Genomic DNA, 12,982 nt, shown 5'->3' with positions numbered 1-12,982 from the left:
ACCCGATTCTGTCCTGATTCTCTCCTTCCGTTCCCTCGCAAAGGTTTTTCACTTTCCTGCCCGAGGTCGTCTAGCCTCCGCAAGACAAATTCCCCTTCCTCCTCCGCGTTTGGCGGGAGGTGGGGCGTGGCACTCTGCCTGCGCGAAAAAAAAAAGAAAACGGGCGAGAGAGCGCGCGCCTCTGGATTCAGTGTGGCCGTGGCGAGGGAAAAGCGCGCAGAGAGCGGTAGACACCCATCCTTCACCCTCAGACAGCGAGACGGACCAATGGACGTCGTTCGCGGGAAGTACGTCATTACTGTGGCTCGACGGGCCAGCGCAGGAAACGGGGAAGCTGTCTTCCCGAAGGAGAGCATGAGAGAGCTTTAATTTGTATTTTCCTTGCTTTGCGGCGCGCGTGTCACTGTAGCATTTTTCACAGACTATCTCCAGTACCTGATCGAAACACTGGGCTCCTTCGCCTAAAAGGTCCTTCCCTGGACAGTGGCCCTTTAACGTTCCGGCTGACCAATATGCCTTTCCATTCAATACACGCATTCTTTGCTTCAGTACTCTCCGAGTTCGAAGCGCGACATCTCGGCTATGGTGGGGGAGAGATGTACGACGTAAATGGGCAAAAGTGCACATCTCTTGTCTGCGCGAACTGCGTCGGAGAGTGCGCTCACGTTTCTCTGGGCAGGTTGCGTTGTTGTCAGGGAGAGAGTTTGCGCAATAAAAGGCTCTCGGCCACTTAGGAGGCTTCGTAGCCATAGGCACCGTTACCTGAGCGCATTTGTGCCTCCGCTGGGCCTAATCGGAACGTTGGCGACAAAATTTATTTTTAGCCACTGCAAATCAATATATTTGTGTGAAGCGAGAGTGTTCTAGCGCCATATCGTTAACGGCCTCTTGTCGCAGAAAAGATGTCGGCGTTGTTTCTGACGCGTAAGTCAGCGCTGCGTTGTGTTGTGGCTGTAGGAAGAAGGAAAAGAAATTGCATGGGCCTGTGTCACCCGTTAATAACTAGGGGTATTATTAACGATGCGCCCTTAACGGTGCGCACACTCCCAGAAACCCTTAGAGTGAGTGGGGGTAGCTGTTCCGGTCGCAAAGGAGATGCCCTCGACCTGCGTGGCAAGCTCAGCCGGGATTCAACTACCTTGTAGAGCGACAGAAAGGGGTGGCCGTTTGGTGCCCAGCGGACGCCGGTTCAAGCCAGAGTAAGGTTCGGAGTCAGAAGTAACAAACGAAACACAATTTATGCACAGCAAGAGATGATACAAAGGAATACACAAACACTAAAATTGCACAGAAGAGAGGTTCACAGAATAACAACGCGAAGCATGCAATTACAGAGGTACTCAATAATATAGAGGCTTTACAACACAGGTGAAATGCGAGAGTTACATAAACAAACACCACATTGTTCACCGGGCACTGTTGCAGTCCGACGCCTCAAAAGTCACGATGTGGCCGCCATACAAGACGAGCGCCGCTCCCTTGCAGGTCCGTGGGCTTGCCAGCAGCAGGAGATTCCTGGGAGTCTAGTCGAAGCACAGGCGAACACGTCGCAAACACTGACTGACTGACTGCACAAGCGGCGCGGTCTCTTTAAATAGGGCGCGCCGCGTCTGTCTGTTAACCCGTGCCAAAGCTATAGCGCTAGTTTCGCTGGTTAGAGCGCTCCCTTCTCCTCCCGTCGAGCCGCGCGTCATCATTGGCTAGGTCCCATAGAAGGTTCTCGATTTTTCTGGCATATTGCAGCTTGATGAGTCCGCGTGATCGCCGGGTGATTTGAAAGAGGGCGGCGGCGACGCGTACAAAGCTACGCGCTCTCTCGCGCGGGGAAGGAGGCTTTTCTCGAGCTTTCCAAGTGACGCCGCGCGGGCCTCGCGCCGTGCCGGCTTAATCAAAATGTGCGCCGAATTCGCGACAGCCTGCTACTGGCTCTGTAGCTGAGCCACCTCCGCTGCCTCGTGCGGAAGAAGAGAAAATAGAGAAGACAGAAAAAAGAAGAGGGAGCGAAAGACGCGCGCCGCAACGACGGCCGTCGTCCACCACCACCGAAGCGGTGGCGGTTGCAATGACGGCCTACAACAGATAAAAAATTTAAGAGCACTGCAAAATCTACATTGGAGTAATGCGAAAGCACGGATGCTCCTGTTGATTGCTTCTGGTTGTCGCCCAGCTTTGAGGCGTGACGTCATAACACCTGTGGCGCTCCTGGCGGAGAGAGCGGGAGTTAGGCCGCCTTTCATGCGCACCGCCGTCTCTCCCGCACGGCGCGAGTTGGTCGCCCAGCTTTGAGGCGGGACGTCATAACACCTGTGGCACTCCTGGCGGAGAGAGCGGGTGTTAGGCCGCCTTTCATGCGCACCGCCGTTTCTCCCGGACGGCGCGAGTTGGTCGCCCAGCTTTGAGGCGTGACGTCATAACACCTGTGGCGCTCCTGGCGGAGAGAGCGGGAGTTAGACCGCCTTTCATGCGCACCGCCGTCTCTCCCGGACGGCGCGAGTATAGCGCGAGTTGGTCGCCCAGCTTTGAGGCGTGACGTCATAACACCTGTGGTGCTCCTGCCGGAGAGAGCGGGAGTTGGGCCGCCTTTCATGCGCACCGCCGTCTCTCCCGGACGGCGCGTGTTGGTCGCCCTGCTTTGAGGCGTGACGCCATAACAGCTGTGGCGCTCCTGGCGGAGAGAGCGGGAGTTAGGCCGCCGTTCATGCGCACCGCCGTCTCTCCCGGACGGCGCGAGTTGGTCGCCCAGCTTTGAGGCGTGACGTCATAACACCTGTGGCGCTCCTGGCGGAGAGAGCGGGAGTTAGACCGCCTTTCATGCGCACCGCCGTCTCTTCCGGACGGCGCGAGTTGGTCGCCCAGCTTTGAGGCGTAACGTCATAACACCTGTGGTGCTCCTGGCGGAGAGAACGGGAGTTAGGCCGCCGTCTCTCACGGACGGCGCGAGTTGGTCGCCCAGCTTTGAGGCGTGACGTCACACAGAGGTCATGCGAAAGGTCATTTCATGTGCACCGCCGTCGCATCGCAAAGGCTTGAAAGTGAAAGTAGTATTGCTTTCGCAATAAAAGTCGGTGGCTGGCTAGCCCCCGCCGCAAGCGGCGTTGACCTACCTTTCCAGCCCCGCAGGAGCAGGAACTACCACCCTTCCTGCTCCGGTGAGGAGGAAGGAGTGATAAACGTTTTGTGAAAACGCGCGGAATCAAACGCGGTCCCTTCGCAGTGCGAGGCGAGCCCGCTACCACTTCGCCACGGAACCGCATTGTTTCTCTCCGAATAAAGGTGGACCTAATGTTTGCTTTATATATGATTGTCAGCTAAGGTTTAGGTGCTGGACGCAAACGGCGAGCGCCGGTTTGCCGGATCGGACTCGTCCGTATGCGGCGCGCCGGAGGGGATCGCACTCGTTTTTCGCACATACGACGGGCCACGTGCGGCAATCGCAGCGGCGTTCGGCGTCAGCCAATGGGAGCGCGAACAGCGGCGACGTCACGGGGACGGGTGACGTAAGAGGGCTGTGAGGTGTAGTGAGGTGGAGACGTGGAGCACCCTTCGGCTCTGCCGTCGAGGGTCTGCACTGCCGAGCGGGCGACCCGACCCGGTGACCCGGTTGCGCCAGCCGCTGGCATCTGAAAATTGCTTTACTATTGTTTTTTCGTGTAAATAAAAAGTCACTGGATACAGGAGTGTCAACGACGAATAAATTGTGAAGATCACTGGCCAACACTGAAGTGCGGTTATGAGTGATATCTGCGGCAAGAGAGAGTTTTTTCACACAACCACTCCTGCTGCCCAGCTGATCGCCACGCGTCTGCTCGCTCCGCTGCTGAATGCGCCGTGTAAAGCGCGCTTATGTTTATATTATTATTATTGATGGCCTTCCCCGTACATCGGTGATGAAATTCGATCCTCTATGGCCCGTTCTGAAGCGCGGTCCGCTGCCTCTGCGATGCGAAATCGGCTAGGCCTAGCTACGACTAGGGCAGGTACGGATCAATGCATTTCGTCGCGCGGCGCGCCGCGGGTGACACCGTGGCCGAAAGCCTCGTACGTGTGCAGGTATGCTGCTGTTGCACGAGTATAGCAGGCAATCATAACATCACTGTTTTGTCTTTAGTGCGAGCGCGTAAGTCATGTGAAGTTCATCAAGCCAGTCAGACTTCCGACACCTCCGGCTGTGGGCGGAGGGAGTTTTCTCGCCGGACGCACGGTGCTCCCAGCTGGCGGCAGTTCGTAAGCGACGTTCGCTGCGTCAAGTTATCGCTCATGTGTCTTTTGCTTTACGGTTTAAGTAGAGCGAACGGGGCCCGATAGCGCGACGCTATCGCATTGAACAATGGGAAGCTTAATGTGTCCTCCAATACATATTTTTTTTAGCAGGTGTTTCTTCTGTCACGGCCGGTCTCGAGGGAGAGCGTGCTTCTCTTACGGCCTCTCCAATGGGATCTGTTTCCACCGCCCGCCGCGCCTCGATGGGGTCGCCACCGCCCCACTGCTGCTCCTCCGCTAGAGCCGTTCACGTGCAAGGGAAACGCGCGCTCGCTCTTAGCTTCGCCCACGTCAGTTGCAACCGGCATGTCCGGACATTTCGCCCCTTATGGTTTATACAAAGGCCGTAATCAGCATCGAACATTTATCGTGTAAGAGGAATGATACAGTGAACAATCCGCTCTCGCGCGCGCGTCTTCGTCAGTGCGGCCGTGCACGGTCGAATGATGCTTCGGGTACACTTCAACATTTTTTGCCCCTAAGTTTTGTACAAAAATAAACTTACTAGGCTATGTAACGTGCCTTTGAATGTTGTAAGTAGGTGTAGCGCGACCTGACGTGAGTGCATGGTGGGTGGAGATTCTGTCAACCGCTACCATTTCCGTTTAGATCAAAAGCGGCACCGGCCAAAACTCATTGCGCGCCTCAGATTCAGAGTAAAAAACAAAAATTTACTCATATAGTTAAATTTTATTTATCTAGGGGAGTGAGCTGTTCTAGCTTCGTTCAAAACAAATGTTGAAAGACAAAAGATGTATAATTTTAATCAAGGAAATGGGCATAAACAGTTTAGCAGAATGAAAAGAGCGGCAAACAATAAAAAAATTGTCCTTCAAAGTTACAAATTGCACTACATGTTCATCAATTCATAAAAATGGTACCTGCGTCTAGAAAATTCAGTCTCAAAATCTTCCTGCGCGGCTTGTGCACACAAGGAGGTAACTGGCCTCTCGTTCTTCTCCGTCACTTTCTTGGTATAATTAATTGAGAAGAATTCTGAGAAATTTTTCAGATATCAAAGAAGCGGACCTAATAACATGGCTGTTGTCAATTTCTTTCGGGCAACTCAGTGTTGAATTCTCAAGTGCTAACTGAATCAGGATCTTAAGTACTTCGAGAACATTTGTGTGTAGTAGGTGTACGGCACCTTTTTCAAAAAAAAAAAAAGAAAAAAACCTTGTCCGACAGGGCAACAAGCTCTGGTTTCGGATAATGCAGTCCACTAGAATATTGTTCTCGTAGAAGATTGTACTAGTGCCCCCAAAATAAAACGCAGCAGACATACGACCAAATTTTCATTTCGTGGCGCGGCCTGCAAGCGGATGCGCATGTATATAGCTTGGATAAGTGTGGGTCACCCGGATGTTCAGCTTAACACATTTGGTGTTCGCCTTATCAGCAGCCCGGACGAAGGAGACCGCTTTTTCCCCAAACTCGCGCTCCGCTTTATTTTGTGGGCACTAGTACATGGGGCTGCTTCTTTCGCTAGTTTCAAGAAGAATAGCGCAAGCGTCACACCCGAAGTGGATTAACTTAATAACATATTAACCCATGTAAGCTAAACCGGAATATCTGACAGTGGGAAATGGGATGGCAGGAGATGCCATCACTTCCTTAAATTCCTTGGTTACTGATTGCGACACAGCAAAAATGATTGTTTTTTTTTTTGGCATCGACGCAAGGTGCCTTTATTTTGCTCTCAGATGAAACTTCCGTCTTGACAATGTAGTCAAGTGCCGTTAGCTGTTACGGCCCTCGCATCTAGAAGGTCGTTCCCTTCCGCACATAGCCTTACTGTCCCGAAGAGAGCTTCAATGGGTCGCTATATAGGGCTTGAAATGTGTCTTCAATGAGAATGTCCTTCTTTAACGCTTTAGAAGTTCTTTGCATACTTTCGATATAACAGGTGAACTCATTAGTAAGTCACTGCAATCACCTTCATCATTTATTGGCCTCTTTTTACCACTTCCAGCACAGCTGGTGTCATGAATATCAAACCATTTTTTATTGTTTTCATAATAAGCTTAATATCATGTAAAAATTTCAGTAAAGCAAGGCTTATTTGCAAAATTAAAGTAAAGTTTATAATACAACACATTGGTTAATATATTAATTGTAATAACATTTAACACTCAACCCTACAACGTTTATTTTGACTGTTATACTAATACTTTTTATAAGCATTTTGCCCTTTACATTACATTTTTATGAAATTATTTTCATCTTCGGTGTTACATGGATGGTTTCTCATCTAGCGCTGAAAGACGGTTTTGCTGTTGCAGACGAATTCCTGTTATGTTAGCCTTCAAGAAGCTTCACTGCTCATTCAGTTTTTTTTTTTATTCCGATTCTTGTACAGGCTTGGGGAAAATTCGGACTAAAGTGGACAAAAATAGCTACCATATGCCGCAATGTATGTCATATGCTTTTCGAACGTTTGCTGAGCGTCAGTGGAAATATAATAAAGACTCCGTTCACATGTGTAGTAAATGACGACATGCCGTTGCAGCATCTACCTTCTGTGTCCTTTCATTTTGGGGCTGTACTCACCACGAAACCTGCGAGCGACAGCTCGAAACCAGGCAAAAGCCCCGCGCCGCCGCTGAAGCAGACGCGGAGCGAACAGTGAGCAGGTCGCGCCCCTTGCGGCGGCGGAGAGCGTAACTCAAGGAGAAAGGTTCCCCTATTGTTCCCGCGGCGATTGAGAAGGCCGTAAGAAAGAGCGCGCGCTCTCCCTCGAGACCGGCCGTGGTTCTGTAAAGCCAGACAGCGGCGCAACATGTTGCCTTCTCACGTACGACGCGCCGGGCCGCTCCGCTTCGCCAGGACCGCGTACACGCGGAACAGAGGTGCCGGCCCCCTTGTGCGTTCCCGTCTGGGCGTTTGGCGCATGCGCAGTAGCGCTCCCGCTCGTCGGCTAAAACCATCTCGTGTGGGCGGCAAAACGTGACGTACGAAACTAGCGGAAGCAATGACTGGAGAACGATGTTACTTGCTTCCGCGCCGAGGCTCCTGGTTATATGTGCGCGTTACAACGGCTAGGCGAAGCGCTGCGTGTCTAGTCGAGAGTGGTTCGGGGAGTGCACCCTCGTGAGGGGAGCTGGAATTCACGCTCGGCTGTGTAAAATGCTCTGGCGCTAACAGTGGCGCAGAGATGGAGAGCACTCCCTGCAAAACACAAACACATTGGCGCGTCACCGATCAAACACACTCGACGACGCGGCTGTGTGAAGCGTTGCGCAGAAGGAAAATATATATAAATCGGGGAAAAATAGAGAAAACAAATGAGGTGTCTGCTGTCGTGCTTCTCTTATCTCGGCCGAAAGGACTGTTTGCTAGCACCGGGGTCGCGTATGCGGACCTGGCTGGCTGCGTCGCTGCCCAACTTAAGGCACGCGCGGGTGATCTCTGTGTTTTGCGTATGTGGCCTAGGCGTGGGCATGCGTATACATCCGCTTCGTTGTAATACACTCGACAGTGCGGTGTGGCCAGCTCTCTGAGTGTGTGTGTTCGTTGGCTGTAGTGCGTCTCCCAGCGGTGTATTCTGCGGCTGTTTGCTTCGTTTGGACGCGAGTACTTTGCCTCCAATGGCGAGGTCGCGGTGCCAAGAAGATAGGACGTCACCTGTCGCTTGAAAATTTGAACAGAGAGGGAGAAAAATAAAAGCAGAGGAAACGTTCACTAATTAAACCGTGAGGTGAGCCATGGTACCCGGAATCTGCATTATTCTGCTAAGAGTAGACGAAATCGTTTGACTCTTTGAAACAAGCCGCAGGCATCGAGATTCTTGGTCTTCTAATTTTGTCCGATATTTGGCTTTTCATTTGGACACCAGGAAAAAGGTTAAAGGCGGGCGACATTCTGTCATTGAGGAATTGTGCGTGGCAGTTACTGATGACAAGCTTTATCGGACTAAAATTCAATCCCAGCTTTACTGTTGGCGCCCTTTTGCACGCTTCGCGGCAGTGAAGAATAGAGAGATTTAGCATACCGCGATCCGCCAGCGTGACCCTCTACCGCTCGTGGGCGGGGCGCGCAAGCTGATTGGTTCCGATGCGACAGGTCTATGTGCCGACATCCAGTATGTGGCGCCATCTATTGGCATAAAAGTGATCTGCTATCGTGATCCGCCACCACGCGTTCCACTGCGCATGCCCAGATCACTTTGATGCCAATAGATGGCGCCACATACTGGATGTCGGCACATAGACCGGCCGCATCGGAACCAATCAGCTTGTGCGCCCCGCCCACGAGCGGTATAGGGTCACGGTGGCGGATCACGGTAAACTAAATCTCTCTAATGCCTAAAAAGTACCGTCGTTGTTGTTTTGTTAATGTCTGGGCGGCCTGTTGTGCCAGTTGTGCCTCGCGAAGTTGGCGCTTCTGCTGTCACACTGCCGGTATATATAATGTCAGTCGTATCTCTCACGTTGGCCGAGCTGGTAAGCCGCACACGAAGGTGCAACGGCAGCCAAACGTCAAGGCCGAAAGATATACCTGCAGAATGCAATAGCTAATCAAGCGACGAAAACAGTGAGAAACTCAGATAATTACCGCTAGAAAGAGAAAGAAGGAATGCGGAAACTCGTGAGGTACCAGATTAAACGTGGAAGCAGGTCCACCGCTGCTGTTCGTTTGGAAGGAAAGCGGGCGCGCCTCGATCCATTCAGGATGATGATCACTATAATAACAATAGAGACTTTTAGTATAGCGTATGGACGCTTTCGTACGATAAACACTAGAAAAATATGGGACGCTACTCCGTGTGTTGCATCGGCGCTTTTAGTTGGCGGTACGAAAGCGCGAACGTAAACTGTAGTGGCGACATCTAGGTTTAGAATACAAAAACACATTCGGGCTTTTTTTTTTACTCGCAAGCCAAACCTAGCCAAGTCGCACCGGAGCCAGTTTCTTTGCTGTGGCAGTTTTGTTGTACTCCCAAACGCTGGTATTCCTGAGCTGACGACTTTTACCTTGTATTACCGTCATGCTGCACAACGGCCTCCTTTCAGCCCCGTACTGCCAAGCATATTTTTACAGATACACGCGTGTAAGCAGTCAAGCCAAGACGATTCACTTCATGGCGTTGCCATACCAACAAAGCAACGTTACTCGTCAGGCTTAGGGACTGCGCTGCCGCGGTGCAAAATAAAAAAATAGAGGTAAATATTCGCTAATTATTTGTGCTCAATGCTACACGAGGCAAAGAGAAAACCCCGTGTGCCCTTTATAGGCGGCAGCGCGCACAAAACCGCGGTAACGAAGACAAATTCACTCTGAAGCGGGCGGCCTGGACGCCGCCATCTTGTCAACGCTGATCCCCATCGTACGTGAGGGCTGGGTACGATAAACTCAAGTTTCAGCGTACGCTGGCCTATCGTACGAAAGAGTTCGGTCTCGGCTATCGTATAGCGCATGCGCAGTGCCTGTCACGATATTTTTGGCGTGCGCTATTCCTTTGCGTGTGTCTGTGTACGCTATACTAAATGTCTCTATTACTGTTGTTTTGATGTGTGGTTTCTGTCTTAAGCGAGCGGCTTTTTTATGCTTACATTGAAGTGAACTTTATGTTTATATTGCACTCACTTTGCTATTGTTGTATAAGCGCCATCGCATGCCGCTGCTCACTTGCTGTGGACTTACGGTGGTTATTATTATTATTATCGCGCCCTGAATTGGTGGGGGTGACAGTGGGGTCACAATTATCTATTGTAATGCGCACTCAAGAGCACAATTATAGTGCGCATGATCCTGAATGGACCGAGCCGACAGCGTTCCTTCCATATTAGGTGTAATACGTGATCAGTCCCTGTGCAGGGAGGACGAAGGCTTCTTCCCACAGGCCTTTCCCGCAATGTCCGCGACTACGAAATAGGCGCTTGTTTACTCGCTGGTGCGAGGATATTTGATCATCCGCGATATCGAATTAGCGACCGAGCTGTTGTGTCTCGCACGTTAGACGTTTGCACCGCTTAAATTGAGCGCTCATTTCTCGTGCAGGTCCGAAAGGGATCCTCCCGCGTGGCGAGCGACGAGAACTCGCGGCCCCCCGGGGCCGGGGGGCCAGAACAACCGCCGCCCGCCACCCTCAACTCCCGGACGCAGCAGCCGCAGACCAGGAGCGCCTCGGGCGACCGGCTCAGCGACGTGAGTGATTGCAGCCTTTCCATTGGGAATACTGCGCATGTCCAACCTCCTGAGGCTGGAAAAACAATTGTCGTATACAAATTTCTGAAGTTTGAAATATATTATGCTATCGCTGACCAGTAAATTTTTCATGTTTGACTTTGTCAAACAAGCATCGACATCGTTGAGCTTATAATTTGGTCTGAGCTTTTTACTGAGGCGACCAGAAAAGCTCCGACAGTTTACAAGTTTCTGTCACTGATCGAATTTCCTTTCATTAACTTATTCCGCGACACCTCAACTGCACCGTAAATGGTCGAGCGAAAAAAGAAAGAAAAAAAAAAAAAACAAACTCCATTTCTCCAGCCACATTTGTCGCAAGGCTGACGCCGCTGGCACCACGGGATTCATATAGGGCGGCGCCATGCCTTTTACTTACGTGCTGTTGATGGATATCCGTAGTGATTCGCATTTTATTTCATTCCTCTCGGCTTGTTTTTTCGACATGTCTTCCTTACCTTTGATGAAGTCGCTTGATGTCACTTGTAAGGTACTTCTATTTACGATGGCAGTGTTCACTTTATGCACTTGCGCGCGAACTAAGTAAAAGAAAGGGGGGTTACCTGCAGAAACAAGAAGCGTGAGATATAATGGAGCCTACATGCGTGAGTACCTTGTTTGTGGGACGTACCCTGGGGAGAGCACAGGCACAGCAAAAGCAGCTCGCTGGAAATGACGACGAACTGAACAGCGGAGGAGGACAAGGCTGTCAACGACGTGTCAAGTTCGTTAACCGGAGCTGCGTCGGGCGGTGTCCGTTTGGGGAGCGTGTTACCTTTCGCGAGCTCTCTCGCGACTCGTTGCGTGCCTGCCTCACTTTACACAACGATGAAACGAACAACAAACAAACCAGGCACGAAATATAAAAGACGGAAAGCATCGACGTGAAGGGGGGACTAGGTTGGGAAGTGCTCTCTTGAGAGGGCGTAATTTATCGAGCCGCGCCTGTGCCGGCCTTTTATAACATTTCTTGCGGACGGCACTCCCTTTAAATTGCCTCCCGGGAGAGAAATAAAGAGACGGATGAGAGGACGGAAAGGAAGAGCATGCAATTAAGCCTTTGCTTGTACTCGGTGAACGCGGCTGCTGCGCAGTTCTCTTTCGGGTTTTCGTTCTCACTTGGTTTTTATTGTGTGCGCACGCGAGCGCGCCTTCCAACGCCTTTTTGAAATGATCACCTTAAAGGATTTTTATGTCTTTTTTATTTTTTTTTTTTTCTGCTGAAAGATTCCGAAAGGGTTTCGCATTCTTTCGCTGCGGTGTGTTTTACTTTCTTGGGTTTTGCATTGCGTGCTCTTCCGTGCGTGTTGTCTCTGGTAGAACGACTCTAGAACCACAGAGGCACCGTAAAATTCCGCGTAAGGCCCCTTTTACTCTCACGCTCCGAAATGGCAGAAAAAGTGGAGGGGGCGCTTTCCCGTGACGGCACCGAAATTCAAAATGACATTTTTTTTCCCCCATCAGACAACAAAATTGAGCGCACATGAATGTAAACTTTCAGTTACCTCTGATCGCGTTTAAAAGTGTGCGCGGAGGCGTCTGCCGCCGAATGTTCTGCTACCGGTGCAAACTGGTCGGCGCCAGCGTTTTCTCTCCATTTCCTCCGGCGACTGCGCACGCTTCCACTGGGTCGAAAACTCGTGAATTGGGGCGAATGAAAGGACGTTGGTGACTGCTTACGTGGCCTCGTGATCTTCCATTCCTTTCTGTAGTGGTGAGAAATGAGGGAGTCGCATTTCTCCTCCAACTGTATTTCTCAACCACGACGAAGAATGGATATATGCGCTCGCATCGCCTCTGGTGATATCACAGCGCTGTGTTTTTGCTCAGAGACTTTTGCCTCCCCGTGAGATTGCATTGGGGAAAACAGAGGCCAACTGAACGCAAGGAACTTGCAATACCTGACTTGTTTTCGACTGGTGCTGCCGACGACGAGACAAGATTTGCAAGAGGGCCGTTATATGTATATAAAGAGAGGATTCTCCCTGGCTTGTCGATATTAATAAATGAGCAACAGCAGGCTTTCTGCCTCAGCGATGAGGGCATTTAAAGTCTGAAGTGCGAGAAGGCGATGTACTCGACGCCTTACGAAGCAAGTCTCGTGGTCAGTTTCACTGCACGGGATGAGAAATGTGTGTGGCGCTCGCTTCAGCGGCGCGTTACAGTGCCCACAGAGCGATGCATTTATCGGCTCCGAGAGGAGTTGTGCTGCACTGCACGCTTGTTATGCCAAGCATGGCATCGACGAAGTGTTTTTTAAGCCGCTTGATAAAGGAGTATTTCCGTGGCACGCCATCAGTGTATGTGGTTCTACAGAACGGCGCGGTTTACGGCCGCGGGTGTCCATCTTTCCTTCGATGCATTTGCTTATTAGCTGCAGTCACCTCGGCAAGTGACCCACTGTTTGCTGGAGACAGGCCGACGCGTTTCCGGCCTGTCTTTTCTCGCACCCCTCGTCGCGCTATTGACGCGGTTTGATGCGGGCTTTCCGAGGACAGTGTTACTTTGATCACTGCTCGATTCTTTGCTTATCAGT

The 12,982-nt window shown here is 51.2% G+C and overlaps 1 protein-coding gene across 4 annotated transcripts in view; it reads left to right on the top strand.

Annotated features, from left to right (window-relative positions):
• Nucleotides 1-12,982, top strand: part of LOC146197749 (uncharacterized) — a 523,674-nt gene that overhangs the window by 240,085 nt on the left and 270,607 nt on the right. For all 4 annotated transcript variants that reach the window (XM_084599657.1, XM_084599656.1, XM_084599658.1 and 1 more), the window contains one exon: nt 10,261-10,407. In XM_084599657.1, coding sequence (XP_084455783.1) covers nt 10,261-10,407 — 147 coding nt within the window. The remainder of the gene's footprint in view (nt 1-10,260; nt 10,408-12,982) is intronic.

Source organism: Amblyomma maculatum, chromosome 3, assembly GCF_055883805.1.
Source record: "Amblyomma maculatum isolate TAMU_Amacu chromosome 3, ASM5588380v1, whole genome shotgun sequence".
Lineage (NCBI taxonomy): Eukaryota > Metazoa > Arthropoda > Arachnida > Ixodida > Ixodidae > Amblyomma > Amblyomma maculatum.
This window is presented reverse-complemented; position numbering and strand designations above follow the sequence as displayed.